The 21,261-nt window shown below is 42.2% G+C and overlaps 1 protein-coding gene across 1 annotated transcript in view; it reads right to left on the bottom strand.

Annotated features, from left to right (window-relative positions):
* The window catches only part of CMIP (c-Maf inducing protein), a 206,665-nt gene extending 188,782 nt beyond the window's left edge, over positions 1–17,883 (bottom strand). The window contains exon 1 of the mRNA XM_070760446.1: positions 17,270–17,883. Coding sequence (XP_070616547.1) covers positions 17,270–17,563 — 294 coding nt within the window. The 5' untranslated portion in view covers positions 17,564–17,883. The remainder of the gene's footprint in view (positions 1–17,269) is intronic.
* Positions 17,884–21,261: the final 3,378 nt, after the last annotated feature.

Genomic DNA, 21,261 nt, shown 5'->3' with positions numbered 1-21,261 from the left:
GCACTTCCATTTGCTTGCTGGGAAGCAAACTGAGACATATCAGACTTAAACACAAAAGCATGACTTAGATCAGAGGTCTTCAAACATGGCAACTTTAAGACTTGTGGACTTCAACTCTCAGAATTCTCCAGCCAGCTATGCTGGCTGGAGAATTCTGGGAATTAAAGTCCACAAGTCTTAAAAGTTGCCACGTTTGAAGACCTCTGATTTAGATGGTTGATGAATAGCATTATGAGGCAAGCACCATATGTAAAGGCTTTTCTGTTGTCTTTCAGCCTTAATCCAAACCAGATTCAGATATCGAATAAATGTGCCTATTTCTACTGTTTCAATCTCCAGCCTAGCTCCACAAGTAAAGTCATATAGAATGGGGCGGTATATAAGCCTAAATGCTGTTGCACATAAAGACACCGCTGCTTTAAAGAGTTACTGACCAGGGCTCTCTTTATATTTTGAAGCGTTATTTTTGGAATCTCATCCAAAATGTACAGCACTTTCTGGGTGGTTTACAACATCAGGATATTGCCTACAACAATCTGGATCCTCATTTTACCGACCATGGAAGGATAGAAGGCTGAGTCAATCTTGAGCCCAGTCAGGATCGAACACTAGGCTGTGGGCAGAACTTGTCTGCAACACTACATTTTAAACACTGTGCCACCAGGGCAATCCCAATCCCTTGCCCTTCACGGTTGTTACACAACCCCAGAAAAAGACAGGGCTGCTTTGAAGAGCTATGCAATGTTTTGGCTTCGGCAGAGTCCACACCACGATTTTAAGAACTCAATCCAAAGCACCTGAGCAAGCTTAACACACCAGGGTGCAGCTACACATACTTAGAAAAAAGTGGCTTCTCCTGCTTTCTTTCTTTTTTTTTTAAATAATTTAAAAATATTTTTAATTTTCATTATTTTAAAAAAAGTTACATGCATAACTAAGTTAAATAAGTTACAATATATATAATCATGATAGTGATAGTAATAACAAGCAAACAAGTTAACAAAAGGAGACCCCCCCCCACAAAACAAAAGCAAGTAACAGAAACAACACCATTTAAAAAAGAGAGAACTATCTTATTTCTCTCTTGGCTATCCAAATCTTAGTTATTTTTTATCAAATGTATGCAGTTATTCATATTATTTAGCACACTTACATTTCATATTTGGTCTCATGTAATTCTTTTATATTTCCTCTTCAATTTATCATTACTAAATACTTTGTGCTATAATTAATTCATTGCACCCTTGTCTGTCAGAATGTTCTTCTATACTAAATTACTCTTTTCTCACTCATTGTTATCTATACAATCTATCCACATTGTTATCTATATCTTCTTCTGCTTTCATCCACACTGTGAATTCATCCCAGGCACATGACATCTGCCAAAATGCAGTGGGCACCCACGGTTTGTGTGCCACCTCTCCACCCTTCCACGGGAACTCAAAAGGTTGGCACGCTGCCCCAAGCGGAGTCTTATTTTCAGGAAACAATTCCTGGCTTGCTGAGACGCGCAAAGAGTTTTCCTTTCACAGCTGAGTATCTCAGTCAGCTGAAGTGACCGAGTGCCCAGCTGTTCCTGCCTCGCTCTTAAAAGATTCATGAACATGAGCCTGGCACCGAAATCATGCAAAGCAGCTTTTTAATTCAGTGACGCAGGGAAAATCCTTCGGCTTCCCTTCCCCCTTTGCCAGCCCTCTTGCAATATTGTGTCCAGCTGGAAGGAGAACTGGCAGATAAAGTTGAGCCTTTGGACCAAGCCAGAAGCCCAGACTTCAGCAAAAACATTCATTTTCGAGAGTCATTTAAAATCACACCCACTTCAACTGTACCCAAAAAATTCCATGTTTCGATCCAATTATTCTTCTCAATTATTGTCTGTTACACCCCCCCAAGAAGAAGTAAACATTTCACGCCCCCCCCTTAACGCTCTGATCTGGGCCCCAATGGAATTTTAGTGTTAATATTTATTATTTTACTTATTATAAGCTGCAAGCAAACTAAAAAAAATATTGGTCAGATTAACACCAAGGATAAAAGAAAAAGAAAAAAGACACAATATTTTCCAACTTGGGACTTGTTTTATCAATAGCTGGATAAAAAGAGGTGGAAATTAGGAACTTGATCACTATTAATATGTAAATGAACTGAGCCAGATGGTACCTTGTTCATTAAGCACATGTGTGTCAAAGAGAAAACGAATTTAAAAATATACAAGAAAAAAACAACAAACGGAAAGGATAATTTTATGGAGGAATATTCTATTAAGGGTAATTAGTCCTAAATACTCAAGGTAAGCTCCAGAGTTCGAACAACGTGCTCACAGGTACCTTTGCTAACGGAAGAAGGACACGTCAACACCTGCGACTGGCGACCATCCCAGAGGCAACTGGTTGGCCATTGTGGGAAACGCAATGCTGGCATGGGCCTTAGTCTGGTCCAACAGGATGTTCTTTACGTTGAGAATCATAGACCACAAATAACCACCATGTGTTTACACTGGAGCTTGCAGACATTACAAACAGGGGTGTGTGTATCTAGGGTGGAGCTCCTCCTGGTTGCAGGCACCAAGGAAGTACATTGTCTGATAATTTGAAGACGACAAGCCAGCTTTTTGGAAAGACCGATGTGGAGTCGAGTCAGCTGTTTGGCAGGAGTCGCAGAAGAGTAGGGTATTTAAAAATGATCTCCTCTAGATATATAGACTGGGGATTATAGATTAGATTATTTAGTTTTAAATTAATTGGATTTAGGTTACTGTACTGTATTGTTTTCTCTTTTATATGTTGTAAGCCGCCCCGAGTCCTTGGAGAGGGGCGGCATACAAGTCTAATAGATTGAATTGAATTGAATGTCTTAGTTACACCACAGGACCTTTTGTGTACACAGGCAGTCCCCAATTTACAACAGTTAATTTAGTGACCATTCAAAGTTGGGGGGAAAAGCGACTTGTGACCATTTTTCACACTTATGACTGTTGCAGCATCCCCATGGTCACATGATCAAAATTCACCCGATTGGCAACTCATATTTATGACGGTTGCAGTGTCCTTTTGCATGTCATCACCTTTTGCGACCATCGGACAAGCAACGGGGAAGGTAGATAGACCTCTAGCTTAAAAACTGCAATGATTCACTTAAACAATCGCAACGAGATAATGGGACAAAACTTGCCTAACAGATTTCTCACTTAGCGACATAACTTTGGGGCTCGATTGGAGTCATAAGTTGAGAACTGCCTGTAGATAGCAGCATTTGCTTAAAACACGGATGTGACTTTCTCCGTTGCCTCCAAAATGCTCATTCTTCAGACTAAGAGCAATAGGACTTATATACCGCTTCACAGTGCTTTACACTTCTCATTTTACCCACCTTGGAAGGATGGAAGGAGGAGTCAACCTGGAGCCAGTCAGGATTGAACTCCTAGCAGTGGATAGAGTCAGCCTGCAACATTGCCTTCTTAACCATTGCACATCATTCATGGATGGATGGAAAGGAAGAAGGAAGGAAGGAAAGAAAATAGCAATAGACTTAAACTTATATACTGCTTCATAGTACTTTACAGCCCTCTCTTAAGCAGCTTACAGTCAGCCTATTGCCCCCAACAATCTGAGTCCTCATTTTATTGACCTCGGAAGATTGGAAGGCTGAGTCAACCCTGAGCCAGTCAGAATTGAACTCCTAGCAGTGGACAGAGTCAGCCTGAAACATTGCTTTCTTACCCACTATGCATCATTCATGGATGGATGGATAGGATGGAGGGAAGGGAAAAGGAAGGAAGGAAGGAAAATAGCAATAGCACTTAAACTTATATACTGCTTCATAGCACTTTACAGCCCTGATTTTACCAACCTCGGAAGCATAGAAGACTGAGTCAACCTTGAGCCTGGTGAGATTCGAAGAGATATACCAAAATCTGGACTGGCAATTGATTCATTTCCACCCATTGCTTCTTGTGAAACAAGTAAAAAGCATCCAGATGGAAAGAATCTAACTGCTCATCGAAGCTGCTGTTTGGACCACCCTTCCACCCTTAATCAACCCTTTGATCAGCAAAGACTGAGTCAGAAGCAGCCTTCAAGATCTTAAGTTGCCGTGGGCTTTGAAGACGGATCTTGTTCTAACCACATCACATCACATGAGCACCCAGAAAAATCTTATCAATGACAAGTTCCATTTTTTTCATCAGTATCGAATCTTTCCTTCCTCTTTTCTAATCAGGAACAAAAAGCAAAGAAGAAGAAAAAAATGTCATGCCAAACTGAGCTGTTGGTTTTCAACTTCCCCAGTTATGCCCTGACTGGCTTGGTGGTCTTGCAACTTGCTTCGTGCTTTTTTTTTTTTAAAGAAAACCCATTTTTTGTTTGCACTTTCTATCTTTTATCCTTTACGGTAAACTATAATTAGGCCCCAGGCAAAAGACTAATGATGAATGTTCAGATTTCCAACCTTAGGACGTCTTTAATCAAGGCAAGCCAACTGTAGTTTTGGAAGTCAGTTTTAAGAAAATAAACTGTATTTATTTTATCTGTTACAGTTCTGCCTTCCAGCAGCTGAAGTTAGCTTACATGCAGAGTTCCCCTTATTTTATTTTTAATTCCTTAGACGTTAACCCTGTGAGGTAGGCAGATGGATGTGTATAACCAAAAACCTGTGTTGCAAACAGAAACAAGTTGTTGAAAACGAGCTTCATTATTTTTATTTTTATTTTCCCCAAGGGATTCATTGTTAAGCCCTTAGACCAGGATCTCCAACCTTGGCAACTTTAAGCCTGGTGGAACATTCATCATTAAGTCTTTTGCTAGGGCCCTAATTATAGTTTACCATAAGGGATAAAAGATAGAAATCGCGCACACACATCCAAAAAATAAAAAATACCAGAGCCTTAAAAGTAATCCCTTCTTCGATTTGCTGTGATTTTAGGGTGTTTTTTTTTAAGTTTCACATAACAAATTCTAAGCGTAGAATTTACCAAGACCACCAAGTCAGTCAGAACATAACTGTGAGGAAGTTGAAAACAAACAGTTAAGTTTTATATGACATTTCCTCCCCCCTCCCTTTTTTTGTTCCTTAAAACTGGCTGGGGAATTCTGGGAGTTGAAGACCACCAGGCTTAAAATTGTCAAGGTTGGAGACCCCTGCTTTAGACTGATTGAAAAGAAGGAAGGAAGGAAGGAAGGAAGGAAGGAAGGAAGGAAGGAAGGAAGGAAGGAAGGGTAGCCTAAATATTCAGAAAATTTGTATTCTTTTAGCTTCTAAGAAAGGGATCCCTAGTGGCCTACTTTTACAGTTTGTAATTATTCTTTTATCTTCTCCAGTCAGACAGTAAAACTAGATTTATAGATGTTCCACCTTGTTTTGTGAAATCATCTCGATCTCTGTGGCACCCTATGTTCCAACAATAAAACCTGAATTTAAAAAAAAATACCACCAAAAACTGAAGACTCCCTTTCAATTATAATATAAACCATTTCCCAACTTCATCTTCTCAGCTGCAAAAGAGAAACTAAGAAATAATGAAATCGTGTTCCCTTTTAACTTCCTTGGGGGAGCTTAATAGATAACCTAGGGACTGTACTATTATGTCCTGTCCTGTGTAGTCATTACGCAAGCAGGGTTAATGAGAACTTAGCAAAAGAGAATAATGTTCTTCAATCCTCTGCAAAAGACAGTAAATGGAGGAAATGGAGACTAGCAGACTTTACAAATTGGGTTCAGTTTATTTCTTTTCTTCAAGGGGATGTCACAGAAAGGGGCTGGTGTTGGTCTTAATTTGTAATAACAATAGCACTTATACATTACTTCACAGTCCTTTTACAGCCCTCTCCAAGCTGTTTTACAGAATTAGCATCTTCAGGGAAAAGGAAGAAAAAATAAGACAGGGCAAAAATCATCAATACGTGAACCATCACGTCTCATTTAGATTTAGATTTATTATTAGAATTGGAAGGGACCTTGTAGGTCATCTAGTCCAACCTCCCACCCAAGCAGGAGTTCCTACACCATTTGAGACAGAGGGCGGTCCAATCTCCCCTTGAAGGTTGCAAGTGTGGGGCTCTCACAACCTCTGCTGGCATTCAGTGTTCTGAAGTATGGCTTCTAAAGTATTCCACACTGATGTTTTAATCAGTATTTCCCAACCTTGGCCAGTTGAAGATATTTGGACTTCAACTCCCAGAATTCCCCAGCCAGCGAATGCTGGCTGGGGAATTCTGGGAGTTGAAGTCCAGATATCTTCAACTGGCCAAGGTTGGGAAACACTGGTTTTAATGAACAGATACAATGGCCAAGTTAAGAAACACAAAAAGTCTCACAACCTTACAGTTGTTTTCCTCATCCCAAATCAAGTTCTGTAACTTTAGCTCATAAGCAAAGAATTTCCTTTGGTTATTTCTACAGAATGGGATGCAACAGCATCATTTTTATATCTTTGCCTCTATAAACCAAGCCCGTATGTTGTTGTGTCACAGAACTGTCAAGCTAGAATCACTCATTTCCCCTAGGTCAGCTGATCTCTCATATTTTCCTACTAGTTATGAAGTTCAGAAACATGATTAGTGTACTATTTCTTATTGCTTTGATAATCAAACACATTTAATAAATATTTTGCAATGTTTTTATATTATAAACAAATATAAAAACAGGATGACGCCTCCAGAATTCCAGAAACAATGAAATGTACCCTACAAAACGCTGTTATCTGAAATTTCCAAACAGCTTCTTGAATGATTCAGTGGGAAAATAATATAAATAATATATGGGAACAAGTTTCCATCATATTACCACATTAAGGTTAATCTACTCAATTAATGGACTTAAAACATGCTATATGTAGCTGTGCTCAAACCCCTACAATGTTTACTTCAGGAATTTCATGGGCTGAATAGAAGGGGGGGGTCTTTGAGAAACAAAACACAAACAAATGCACAGCTTTCATTTTGATTTGAGGAAAAAACCCCTCTAATTTCCTAAGATTTTGGTTTTGCTTGTCACTTCAAGAATGGATGGCCCACAAGTTTTTGCTGGATCAGAAATAAATCTGTCTGGTTCAGGGTTCTCACTCTACTCCTAAATCAGCAGCAAAGATACTTAGTGTTGTGATTCGGTCTGAGGCCCCTCAGGGAACGGCTGATCCTCTGCCGGCTTCCTGCTCAGAGGGGGAGGATGAGGAACAGGAGGTTTAGGCAGACGGGGAGGAGGAATCTCAGGCTGAGGGAGAGGGAGGACAGCCAGAGTCCCCTGAGAGGGAGCTCTCCCCAGCAAGCAGCCTGGATTCCTTAGATGAAAATGCACAAGCAATAATCGATCTCCGGCAGAGAAGAGCAACACAACGAAGGGGACAATTAGCCAGGTACTTTCAGCACTAAAGAGGCAACAGCTGGGTTTGGGTGTGGTGCTCTCTGGAAAGGCTGAAAAGGCAGACCCACCCTTCCTGGCTTGTGGAGTATTATCTTTGGGAGTCCTGGGACCTGGCTGTGATCTTTGGCGTCTTGGAATTCTGGTTTGTGACTTTGAATACTGAAACCTTGGGGGGAAAAAGTGTGGGTCTTATTCTCTACAGTGGTGGGTGTGCCAGCAAGAAGTCTGCTGTATTGTCTGGCCATCAGGACTCTGCTGTGAAGTCTCATAGCCTGCCTGTTGGGAAGAACAGGTTTTTCTCTGTGTTTATTTTTCAAACTATAAAGTGCTTTTGCTTTTACCAGCGTGTCTGGCTGCTTTTTCCAGTTGGTGTTGAAGTCTGGGGGCACCCAGACAGAACACTTAGTAATAAAGCAAGAATAATATTACAAAAAGAAAAAATGTGAAGATCAAAATCAAGCATATAAATAGCCATATAAATGATGATATTATCACTTTACTGTTACAGGAACTGAAGCAGACTTTAAAAAAACAACCTGTCACTCATTTACAGTAACTACTATTCTGTATGTTCCTTTCTGATTATATTAGCGCTGTTATACTTATGGTTGTACTTCATCGTATCTTCTGATTGTTATAATTTACTGAAATGCCAACAAAACATTGTAACATGAATTCCTAACCACAAGCCACAGCTCCAGCTGAATATAAAGCATTGAGAGAGAGAAAAAGAAAATATCAGCATACGCATCAAATGTTTTGGTTAAGGTTTGTCTCATTTCAATTTTGTATTTTGCATTTATTCATCAGGATATGTCTATCTAGTAAATGAGCTAGCAAATGAGGACAGAGGGTTTTTTTTTGAAAAATTCTCTAAAAGAAACAAACAAACAAACAAACAAAAAATGCTTTCAATTGAAAAGAGGAATTTCTAAAGTCTGACCTGGCTTTTTATGAAATTAGAAGCACAGTGCAAATTTCTAGGTTCTTTACTTCTACAATAATGAGGGCTAGGATATTGTCCCATTTGTTGCTACTTTAAATCAAAGACAGTGGTTTTTTTATATATATATATAATGAAAAATAAATGCCTTAGCTACAGGAAAAAAATCTTTCTCCAAAGGTAAATTATTCACAATTGCAGAATAATTTCTTACAGAAACTCAACTGTCCTGAAAAGATCAGAGAGCATTATAATAGTAACAAACCTAAAAGGATTTTATTTAATACTGGTATAGCTTAGTTTTTAACAGACTGACATGTTCAGGTGTTTTTGCACATAAGTTTCAGAAACAAACAAATATTTAGACTCCTTTGCCGTTTGTTTTATAAAACTAGCAAGCCCAGGAGGCAAAATAGATTATGTCCCTGAGCAAGCACTTATTCAAAGATGAAAGTTTGTAAATATTAAAATTATTCTTTGGGGAAATTGAGCGGTAAAACCCATATGCATACAGCCTCGAGGATAAAAATGAGGTTACTCTTTAAGTATGAAATCCTGCACAATGGAAAACTACATGCACACTGCAAAAATGCTTCTGACAATGAGGTGGGGAAAAAACAGCATGACAACAGGGGAGCTTGTTATGTTATGATCATTTATGCGCTAGCTACCGTATTTTTCAAGTATAAGGCGCACCAGAGTAGAAAATGCACCTTAGTTTTGGGGGAGGAAAATAGGAAAAAAATCTACCTACTAGGTATTTATCTGGCTAGCGTCCTTAGTCTGTTCAGTTTCAGTTCAGTATCCCCTGGTTAGGGCTTTTTCAGAGGGAGTAGGACTAAAAACAAGCCTGTAAAGACTTAGGGCTGGAAAAACTGCTTCGGAGGGAGTAGGAATAAAAAATAATGCTGCAAGGAAGATAATTAGCACTGCGTTAGGGCTGAAAAAGCTTTTTTCAGAGGGAGTAGGAATGAAAACAAGCCTGCAAAGACTCAGGGCAGGAAAAAACATTTTTTGGAGGGAGTAGGAAGCTGGGAAGATTGTTAGCACCTAGCAAGGGCTGGAAAAGCTATATCCGGAGTATAAGACACACCCAACTGCACATGGTATTTGTATCTGTCAGAATCCTCAGCCAATCAAAATCTGTAGCTTCGATGTTAACCAAAATTAGCTGCATCAAATAAACAAATGCCTGTATCTGATATTTGCAAACATTTTTCTTTTTTTCTGAGCTATCATGTGATCTGCTTGGTTTTGGATTAAAGGTGTTGAGGGAGCTCAGCCCTTCTCTTCAAGTAATCCCTGATTTTCAACTTCATGCTTTCTACGGAAAGGGGCGGCATACCAATCAAATAAATAAATAAATAACTGGTAACTTATTCATGAATCTTGATTTAATGCGATGGGCAAATCCAAGCACATTTCCCATAGACCCCTGCCAAAATGTCGCCTTTCTTTCCCTGAGTTTGTTTTTAATTGGAAATTTTAAAAAAATGTTAAAAAAGTAAACAGTCCAATAGGTAACTGAAACAGACATTCAGGCGATAGGTAGGTAGGTGAGATTCAGTGTTTCTCAATTATAGAATTGATGTCCGCAGGTCTTAAAGTTGCCAAGGTTGGAAACCCCTGCTTTAAAGGGAAAATGGGGCACATGTTAGTTTTGGCACTCTCTGGCCTATTTTAACATACAAACCAGAGAAAAGATACTCCTGAAAATTTCACTTGCAAATGAAAATTCTAAAATTGGGTAATAGCCAGATTTTTTAAAAAATCTATGGCTATAAAACAAGGATTGTAGTAAACAAACCAATGATTTAGTATCAAGCAGAAAGAATCAGACCTATGCATTAAGTTCCAGTACAAATGATTAATGGCTCATGCCTATGTAAAAGAATCTAGAGCTAGATAAGGTTCAACGGAATTCAAGAAGGGTTAGACTTAAGACTGTGGGAACTTAAGGACTCTAGGCTGCTTCCTCTCTTGACACCGCCCCCAGGCTCAACCTGCTCTTCTCCTACAGTTAAGGATTTATTAAATATGTTACTGTTTTTTTCTCCAATGCCAACATTACATTATGTTTTTAACTTCCTTTTTGGCTGAGGATTGAATTAAAACTAAATTGTTTTTGTGCTGAAGAAAGGCTGATGTTTTCACACCGGTGGCAGAACTTACACTCTCTTTGCACCTGGTTGCAGGGGACAGTGCCAATGTAGCTTTTCTAAAATTTCAGATCTTTGAGATTTGAGATCTTTCCCAACAATTGGATCTTGTTGCCCAAATCATAAGCCTCTGTGGCAGATATCTCCACAGCATTTGTAGTTCAAAACAACCTCCTCACTGGTTGAAATGCAATGTGGCTTAATATTTGTTTCCCCGTTAGCTACAGTAAATCTATTTCCCCAACTCTACCAATCTTCTTTAAAAGGTTCCAGTTCATAAGTCACCCGTTCTATCAACTCTGAGTCTTTAGGAACTTCTTGAAAACGCTTCTATCCCACTTTCTTCTTTTAAGCAACAGGACTTTAATTCATGTTTATATTATTTTATTATCTTGTTTGTAAACCATCCAAAGTCCCTTAGTCATAGTTATAGCACTTAGACTTATATACCATTCAGTGCTTTTACAGCCCTCTCTAAGTGGTTTACAGAATCAGCATATTGCCCCCAAATCTGGGTACTTATTTTACCAACCTCAGCAGAATGAGTCAACCTTGAACCAATGAGAATTGAACTGCTGGCAGTTGGCAGAATTAGCCTGCAACATGACATCAAGGATGGATGGATGGATAGAAGCAAGGGTAAAAGCAATAGCGCTTGGACTTATAAATTGCTTTACGGTGTTTTAATAGCCCTCTCTAAGCGGTTTACAGAGTTGGCATATAGCCCCTAACAATCTGGGTCCTTATTTTAAATTTTACCGACCTCAGAAAAATGGAAGGCTGAGTCAACCTTGAGCTGGTCAGGATCGAACTGCTGGCAATCAGCAGAGTTACCTGCAATAGCAAAGCAGTTGAACCTTCAGAAGAGAAGGAGCTTCCTACTCTCATCTCCTGCCTCCTTCAGACCTGCCACACAGATCAAGCTCAAAGGCAAAGGACCCACAGGGCGAGAGAAAGGTTCTTCTATGTTTCTTTTCCCAAGCAAAAGATGGAAAGTTTAATTAGTTAGCCTCGTCAGTGAAACTATTACAGGTAGTCCTCACTTAAGAGACACAATTCAACGTTACAATGGATGTCCCCAGAGCTATTTAACGAATGTAATGACATGTGTCACATAATGGCATTTCTTGGCAACCATCTCGAATTTACAGCCATTTGCAACATCCTGCAACTGTGAGACCTGATTGCCAGCATTTACTTCCAGTTTCCAGCAAAATAATTGGAGAATTCCATTGGAAACAACAAGTTCACTTAACAACCTGTATGTTTGCTTAATGTCCACGGTTGTTTGCTTAACGACCACAGCAAAAGGATATACTGTACCAGTGATGGTGAACCTTTTTGGCTCATATGTGAAAAGGGTGTGTGTGTGCACGCTAGCCTGCGCACAGGTGCCCACACCCGTGTCCTCCCCATGTGCATGCACACAACGCCACACACTGCCCCCTGCACATGTGCACAACACCACCACCACCACGTGCTGCCCGCCCCCCTGCATATTCAGGGGCCTTGCTGAAGCCTCTGGACTCCTGAAGCCTCAGAATGATGAAAAACAGTCCAACAAGAAAACAGGAAACCAAAAAAGATTCACCATCACTGATCTAGCAAATGACCAACCCTTTGGATTAATGCTATGCAGGGGGGGGGGGGGGGAATACGGTGCAACCCTACTACTCCCATCCAATTCCATGAAGAATTTGCCAGGGATCATCTTTCAAAGAGGAAAGGATTACAAAGGAATTCCCAGGGGGTGGAGTGGTGTTTCATTTTAGGAGGTGGGGGGAGAGACCTCAGGTGTCAGCGGAAGATTGAAGATCTCCTGTTTGCCAGGATTCTGCCACTTCCCTGATTCCCATTAAAATCCCCAGGGAACTAGAGGGCAGGGGGGTGGGGAGGGCATCTGGAAGAAGGGGGAGAGGGACTGAAAGGGGCAGAAAGCTCACAAAGAAATATAAAAGACCTTTTGGACACTGAAAAATGGAGTAGAAGTACAAAGACCTTTCTTTTCTTTTCTTTTCTTTTTTTGCAGGGGGGGGGACTTTTTAGCAAGTACTGTAATACATTGGATTAGCTGATGGCCGGCTTTTCTTTCCTTTCCCCTTGATCAACAGTATACAATAGCCGGGTCACAGATTGCATTAAGCTCTCATGTGATTCGCCTGGGTTTGCAGGTAAGATGACCCCCCCCCTCCCCACAACCAGTTCAAGTAAAATAATCACACTGGGGTTAGAACAAACCCTGGGACACACACACATACACGCGTGCGCGCGCACGCACACACACACACACTGCAATCCGAGTCCAATCTAGGGGATATCATTGTTCCATTGTTCCACAAGGGTTTTTAAAAAGAAAATCATGGCAGAAAAATAATTGTGCTTTACATTATCCCCAATCGAATTACGGCTATAAAACTTCACAAAGGAATCAACCCAGTATTTCAATTTTGATTCACAAAAGATCTACGGCTAAGTTAATATATCATGTCAAATAAATCACTGGAATGAAGGTTCCTTTAATATAATATAATAATAACAATAATAATAACAACAACAACAACAACATTATTATTATTATTATTATTATTATTATTATTATTATTATTAATTTGATTTGTATGCTGCTCCTCTCTGAGGAGAATAGAATAGTATTCTTTATTGGCCAAGTGTGATTGGACACGCAAGGAATTTGTCTTTGGTGCTTATGCTCTCAGTCTACATAAAAAGACAAGAATCATGCGGTACAACACTTAGTGATTGTCATAGAGTACAAATAAACAATCAGGAAACAATATTAATATAAATTGTAAGGATACAAGCAACAAGTTACAGTCATAAGTGGGAGGAGATCGGTGAGGAACAATGAGAAGACTAATAGTAATAGTAATGCAGCCTTAGTGAATAGTTTGCCAGTGGTTATTTGTTTAGCAGAGTGATGGTATTTGGGGGGAAAACTGTTATTGTATCTAGTTGTCTTGGTGTGCAGTGCTCTATAGCATCGTTTTGAGAGTAGGGGTTGAAACAATTTACATCCAGGATGCCAGGTTCCTTGGGGATCTTTCAACTTGGTTATTTTCTTGCAGATATTTCACTACCAAACTAGGTAATACAGTGTTCCCTCGATTTTTGCAGGTTCGAACTTCGCGAAAAGTCTATACCACGGTTTTTCAAAAATATTAATTAAAAAATACTTTGCGGGTTTTTCCCCTATACCACGGTTTTTCCCACCCAATGACGTCATATGTCATCGCCAAACTTTTGTCTGCTTTTAATAAATATTTTTTTAATAAACTTTCATAAATAAACATGGTGAGTAATAATCTAAATGGTTGCTAAGGGAATGGAAAATTGCAATTTAGGGGTTTAAGGTGTTAAGGGAAGGTTTGTGATACTGTTCATAGCCAAAAATAGTGTATTTACTTCGGCATCTCTACTTCGCGGAAATTCAACTTTCGCGGGCAGTCTCGGAACGCATCCCCCGCAAAAATCGAGGGAACACTGTATTATCAATGCTAATAGGGAGCAGGATTTTGTGATGGAGAGACCTAGGACTCTTGTTCTCTGAGCTTGGCTGTTTCCTTGAAGACAGTTCATTATCAAACTAGATAACATGATTAATGCCGGCAGGGAGTTGAATTTGCTCTCAATTTATATTCCAGTGCTGTGATGGTGAACCTATGGCATACAGACACCGTGATAATAAACCGATGGCTCTGCGGACACACAAGCCATCACCCCAGCTCAGTCTACCACACATGAATATGTGCCTCCCGCCAGCCAGCTGATTTTCAGATCTGTCGCGCATGTGCAGGAGTGTGAGAGAATTGGTGGGATTGCAGGGCTGCCGTTTTTGCTCCCAGGAGGCTGCAGGGAGGCCTATTAGGCCCGAAAGAGAGCATGGGGGAGTGCATGCATGTTAAGGGGGAGGTGGAACATGTGGGAGGGAGTTGCACACACTGCATTATGGATATGGGCATGTGCGCACGCTGTCACGTCCACATGCTTTTGGCACGCAACAACGAAAAGGTTAACCAACAGCCAGGGTTTGTATAGCACCCCGGACCAAAGCCAGATGTGAACCTGGTAAATGGGCTCACTTTTTCCTTAATTACACTGCTCTGTCCAGAAGCCTTTTCAGCTGGCCATTTCTGACGAGGCTTGATTTGAAAACCCAAAGAATGAAGAAATCCTCTCCCAGCTCAATCATGTGAACCAAATGCAAGCTTGTCACTGAAACCCATCACGGGCAAAAGCCACACTCTGTAAACGAACAGGAAAAGGGAACTGAAAGGGAGATGGGAGATAATAAATAAGAGAAAAACAGAAGGCTACAACCCATATACCCTTACTTAGCAATAAATGCAGGGATGTCAGTCAGGCTTTACTGCTAGGAGAGATCTGCCACATCAACTTTGATCTCACTACAGCCACAAAATGAAGAGCCAGGGGCCACAAGAAGTCCTAAAGACCTGGCTTGGTGAATTGTCTGCCACAGGTTAGGAGGAACGAGCATAGTCCTTGCACTATTTATATGACGCTGGTGAGTCATGCAGGATCTAAAAGAGCAACACCTCCATCAAAAGGCCCAAAGTCCAGAATAGTCGCTGGTAATTGTAAAAACAGGTGACTCTTGCTAACCTCCACCTGTGGTTGGCAACGATCAACTTCAGATAGCCAACTGGAAAATGGCTGCTTTGGAAGGCACAACTGATGGCTTACGCAACCACAGCAAAACTGCAAGGAAACAGAGCAATTAACCCTTCTGCTATTGACACTGCCGCCTTACTGAATAATCTCTTGAGCCTTGCCGCTCCCTGGCAGCCTACCTTGCAGGGCTATGGTGAACTGTAAGAGATGCTTGGCTCGCCAAAGCCTTTGCAAGAAGGCCAAACGTCATTACATGCACGAGAAGGAGTAAACAGCCATGGTTCTTGAGCCGAGATGGAATTTAGTCTCATTAAGAACACTTTTATTCACATTATTCTGCAACCTAACCTGAATCCAGCAAGATGTGTTATCTAAAATGGAAGAGAGCAAACCTGTCTGCCATTTTCTGCAATCTAGAACTGAGAAAAGGATGTTGCAGGAGATTTAATACAATCATTTCAAATCTCAAGGGGGAGGAGGAGGAGCTTCTTCCAGTCTTCTGCTATTCAGACTGCATTGACTACAACTTCCCATAATCTGTCTGGACTACAACTCTCCCCATAATCCTTAGCTTGCTCACCCTCACTTCAAAAAAAAAAAGCAAGAGGAACAAAGATCAACCTCAGCTCAGGTCTGCACGAGACCAACGTTCATAAGGGTGTATCTCTCAGAATCCAACTGAAAACACAAAATGCATGTTGTTTCTTGAACCACTCACTTCACGCGTACAAAGCCTTCCGTCCCAAGGTTTGGTTTGTTCTTCATTCTTCCTTTAATTACAAGTCAGCATTTTAAGAGCCAGCCAACCTGATTAACAAACAAAGAAACCTCAACCTCCAAAGGAGGAAATGATTAAAATCTAAGTAATCAGGCCTCTCTGAACGTTGAAGAAAGAGGAAGCAAAATCTTCCATCGTGAGGTGTCATGATGAATAATTCAATTACAATAGCCATTCTAAATAATGGAAAGCCAAGCCCTTAACAAACAGGATTTGGGGTTTTTTTTGTCTCTTCCTCTCCTTTCAACCTCAGATATTCCAAACTGCCGGAAGGACAAGAAGATGACAATTGGATTAAGAACAATAAAAATTAATACTTAAAAAAAAAAAAAGTGGCCTAAAGCTTCTATTGGAGGCTTTATCCAAAAGCAGCTATTTTGACCACAAAGTCCTATCCTTCATGCCTGCCAGGTTTTGCAATATACCCACCCATCCTGGGACCAGGTGTGAGGAGCACATTCAAAACCCAGGGGCCAAAGAGCAAGAAAAAGGTAGAACAGAGAACAGCGGCAAGCAAAGCCTACTTTGAACAGGTTGGGGCAGTGGGGAAAGTCGCCCCCCAACCACAGATTGGCATGATGGGCCAAGCCAAAATGGGTTCAATCCCCATCGAGCCAGGGCAACCTTGTGGGTGGCTCCTTTGTGCCAGTCCCAGTGTGTGTGTGTGTGTGTGTGTGTGTGTGTCTGTCTGTCTGTCTATTCAAAGAGCTCGCTGTGCAAACCAAGGTAAAGGTGTGTGGAGGAAGAGGAAGAAAGTACCCCCAACATACTGTCCCTGTCTTACTGTCCTATTGTCCTCATTGATCTGCCCTTCCTTTGCTCACCTTTACGTTTACACCTCAATACCTGCCACCTTGTACACGTTCGACAAACGAACAAAACAAATAAATAAGGGTTGTTGGAGATTTTTGTAAAAATATTTTCTGACGTTTTAAAATGTATTTTCTATGACCCTGTTGCAAATCCTATTGGAATGGGTGGCATATAAATATAAATAATAAATACGGTAAGCAGCCCAGAGTCCTTCTGGAGGTTTATTTTTTGGGGGGGAGGGAGCATAGAAATACAATAAATTAAATGTTGTAAGACGCCCTGAGTTTCAGGAGAAGGGCGGCATAGAAATTGGAGATAGATAGATAGATAGATAGATAGATAGATAGATAGATAGATAGATAGATAGAAATTGATAGATTAGATAGCTAGACAGATGATAGAAATATAGATAGTTCGATAGACAGAGATAGATAGATGATAGAAATAGGTAGATAATAGAAATAGATAGATAGATAGATAGATAGATAGATAGATAGATAGATAGATAGATAGATAGATAGATAAAATACACCACAATGATAGCTCGAGGCGGGTGGGTGGCAGCCCACTTACCGTGGCGGAGGCCAGGCTGTGCTCGCCCAGGGCCAGGTGATGAGGCTCCCAGCGCCGGAGGAATTTGGAGGTGAGGATCTTGCTGAGGAAAGTCCGCGGGTGCCGCACGACGCACACCTGGATGTCCCCTTCCTGGAGCAGCTTGTAGCGCATGCCGCCGCAGTGGACACCTCGGCGGCAAGGGCCCGCGCCGGGCTTGGGGGGGCCTTCGGGCGGCTCGGCCAGCAGGGGCTTGCTGCTCTCGTCCGGCGGCCGGGGGTCGCCCCCGCCGCAGCCGCCGCTCGGGCAGTCCATGGCGGCCCCTCACGGGGTGGAGGGGGGAGAGAGGCACGGGGGGGGTGTGTGAGCGGAGCGGTCTGAGGGGGGAGAGAGGCGGGCGGGGTGAGAAGGGGAGTCTCTCTCTCTCTCTCTAACCCCGGCCGCCCCCGGAGCCCCCGCGCGGAGCCCCCATGCAGACCAAAGGCGCCGGCTGAATCCCGTGAGGCTGAGGGGCTGGGCGGAGGGAGTGAGAAAGGCCCGGCCGGGTCCTCGGCTTGCACGTCTGGATGCGGGAAGGCGGGCGGACGCGTGTCTGGGAGCCGCGGGCGGCGTCGCCGAGCCTGAGGAGAAAGAGGGGGGGAGGGGGGAGAGCGAGGCTTGCAAGCGCCTGGCAGGACCCGCGCGGATTGGCTGCCGCGACTCACGTGCGGCCGCTCTGACGTCAATGCCAAACCCGGGCAGCTCCTGGTGCCGCTCCTGCCGCCGCTGTGGGCTCCGTTCGCCTCGCCCGCCTCCCCATCCCCGGGATGGAGATGGAGGGGCTGGCGGGCTGGCTGGAGGAGGGAGGGAAGGAGGAGGGGAAGGGGGGCGAGCGGTAAGGCAGGTCGCCGGGCTTTGGAGCCCGGAGGGAGGACTACATGTCCCATGACGCCCGGCCTCGTTGCTGCCAGGCGGTGGGAGAAGGAGTGGCAGGCCGGTCCATCTAGGCTGCAGAACAAGGCTTTCTTTCTTGTCCTTCTTTCTTTCCTCCCTTTTTTCATTCCCATCTCCATCCTTCCTTCCTTCTCAATCCCATATTCTACCTTGGTTCTCATTCCCTTCCTATTCTTCTCAATCTTATCTCCTACTTTCCTTCTCCTTCCTTTTTCTTTCCCCTCCTTCCTTCCTTCTCATTCCCAACTTCCTTCCTTTCTTTTCAATTCCATCTCCTACCATCATTCTTCTCCCTTCCTTCTTTCTTTTCTTCCCGTTCTCATCTCCTACCTTTTTAATTTTTATTTATTTATTTATTTTCCTTCCTTCCCTCCACTCTCTCTCCTCCACCGTCAATCCTCTTTCCAGAACATAGGTCTGGAAAGGACTTTTGAGGTCTTTTAGTCCAACTCCTTGCTCAAGGCAAAATCAAATGGTTGATAGGATTTGTAGTCCACCCTGGGCTAGGGAATTTTGAGGACCCAGCACTTTGGATTTATTTTTTAAAATCTTCAATCGATGCTCCTTGATTGTCTTGAACGTGTGAACTCAAGAGATGGGTTGGCATTAAACACAACTGAGCTAAAAGGTGATTTTCCCAATTCCTCCAGTTTTTCAATTGACACGACTGCTGAGCGATGGATGAAGTGGCCAAAGGGGGGGGGGTGTCCAGTAACACACCTGATGAGACTATAGTGATTCATTTGAATCTTGGCTTGCTTTTCAAACTTGCCCTACAATTGCATAGATGTGATTTATCCTCATGAATCTGCACCTACAGCTTTTATCAAAAACACACACAAGGTGGGATGGATGGATAGAATGTCCTGGTGAAAATAAAGATGATTTATGTTGCAATTTTGCACCAGCATGCTTTATGATACGGCAGAGAATGAGGTGTTTGGATGGAGTCACTGAAGCAGTCGGCGTGAGTTTAAATGGATCCCATGGGATGGTAGAAGCCAGGAAGGGCTGGTGGAATGTTGTCCATGGGGTTGCGATGGGTCGGAGGCGACTTCACAACTAACCACAAGAACAACATGATACTGAGGATTTATTGCTTAACCTTTGCAAAACAAGGCAGGCTATCAATTAAGTGTGAGGTAATCTTCCAATTAAAAAAATAGCAGCTGTAGGTAAAACAATGATGTTTTAATTGAATTTGAATTTTTTAAATTGAATTTGAATTTAAATTCAGGGGACTGAAAGGCAGAGAATCCTGAAATAACTCTCATAACATTAAACATGATAATGAATAATGGAGTTCACATGACATTAAAAAGCTTATTTATTAGTAACAAGGTTACGCCTCTGTGTAGAAAAAAGTATCCTATTAGGTCCAAAGTCTTGTAACAACAGTAGAAGCAACAATAAAAACAAATTGAATACTCACAATTACAGATAAAACAATACTCTTTTCAAAGCCCCATGGCATAACTCGAATGTAGTATCTCAAACTGTTATTGTGTTTGAAAAGAATTTCGTCACGCTCCAAATACTAAAAGTGCACCAGGAATTCTTTTTAAGTTGCTTTCATTTTTATTACTGTTTTAGGAAAGCCCCAGATATTTAATCATTCGGATTGGATCACAATCTGTACTGGGCTTGTTTTGGTTAAGATATTTTTAAACTGAAAACCTGCACCTGGAAATGACAGAAGAAGGCCTGAAAAAATAAAATGATCTGAGGACTGAAAAATGAGGAGTAGAAGAATAGAATAATTTTTTTTATTTTTTTTAAAATGACTGAATCAAAAACATCTACATCAGCGAAGGCAAACCTTTTCTTGCTCGGGTGCCTAAAGGCCACGTGTGCCTACACTCATAATGCAATAATAATAATAATACAGTAATAATAATAATAATAATAATAATAATAATATTTGTATGCCGCCCCTCTCCAGCAACGGGCTCAATGGGCCTATCGGAAGTTTGAAAATGAATTCCCAGTAGGCCCCGTTGGGCCATTTTTTGACCCTCCTAGGCTTCAGGAAAGCCTCCAAAACCTGTGGATGGCGAAAAACGGACCCGTTTTTCACCACTCACAGGCTCTGGAGACTTTCCTGGAGTTGGGGAGGGCAAAAATGGCCTCTCCCCATCCTCCAGAAGGCCAAAAATTAGCTGGCTAGTGCACATGTGCTGACATAGGGCAGTGCCTCATGGGCCCTCAGATATGGCTCTGGGTGCCTCCTGTGGAAGTCTTCTAGTATAACCCCCTGCTTAGGAAGGAAACCCTACACCAGTGATAGTGAACCTTTTTTTCCTCGGGTGCCGAAAGAGAGTGGCCATACGCTATTGCGCATGCGCAAGTGCCCACACCCATAATTCAATGGCTGGGGAGGGCAAAAACCTCCCGGCCCCCAGAGGCTCTCTAGAGGCCAGAAATGGCCTGTTTCCCCACTTCTGGTGGGCCCAGTAGGTTCGTGTTTTGCCCTTCCCAGGCTCCAAAGGTTTCCCTGGAGCCGGGAGAGGGTAAAAATGCCCTCCCCATCCCCCCGGAGGCTCTCCAGACTATCTCCGAGACCGCCTTCTGCTGCACGAATCCCAGCAACCCACAGACTTGGTCTCCTTAGGGTCCTGTCTACCAAACAATGTCGGCTGGCGGGACCTAGGGGAAGAGCCTTCTCTGTGGGGGGCCCGGCCCCTGGAATCAGTTCCCCCCCCGGAGATTCATACTGCCCCCACCCTCCTCGTCTTCCGAAAGAGTTTAAAAACTCATCTTTGTCGCCAGGCCTGGGGTTCCTTAGATCTTCTGACCAATGAATGCTTTAGTTTGATTGTTGAATGAATGATATTGAGTTTTTTAATTAGAACTTTAAAGATTGTTTTTTAATGTATTAATTGGATTGTTATTATTGTTTCTTGTTTTTCTGTACATGCTGTGAGCCGCCCCGAGTCCGCGGAGAGGGGTGGCATACAAATCCAATTAAATATAAATCTAAATCTCTGGAAGCCAAAAACATCCTCCCAGATCCTCTGCATGAGCCAAAAATCAGTTGGCCGGCACACACATGCATGTTGGAGCTGAGCTAGGCAATCACT

This window comes from Erythrolamprus reginae, chromosome 9 (assembly GCF_031021105.1).
Source record: "Erythrolamprus reginae isolate rEryReg1 chromosome 9, rEryReg1.hap1, whole genome shotgun sequence".
Taxonomy (NCBI): Eukaryota; Metazoa; Chordata; class Lepidosauria; order Squamata; family Dipsadidae; genus Erythrolamprus; species Erythrolamprus reginae.
The sequence above is the reverse complement of the archived record's forward strand: the minus strand, read 5'-3'. Positions and strand labels throughout refer to the sequence as shown.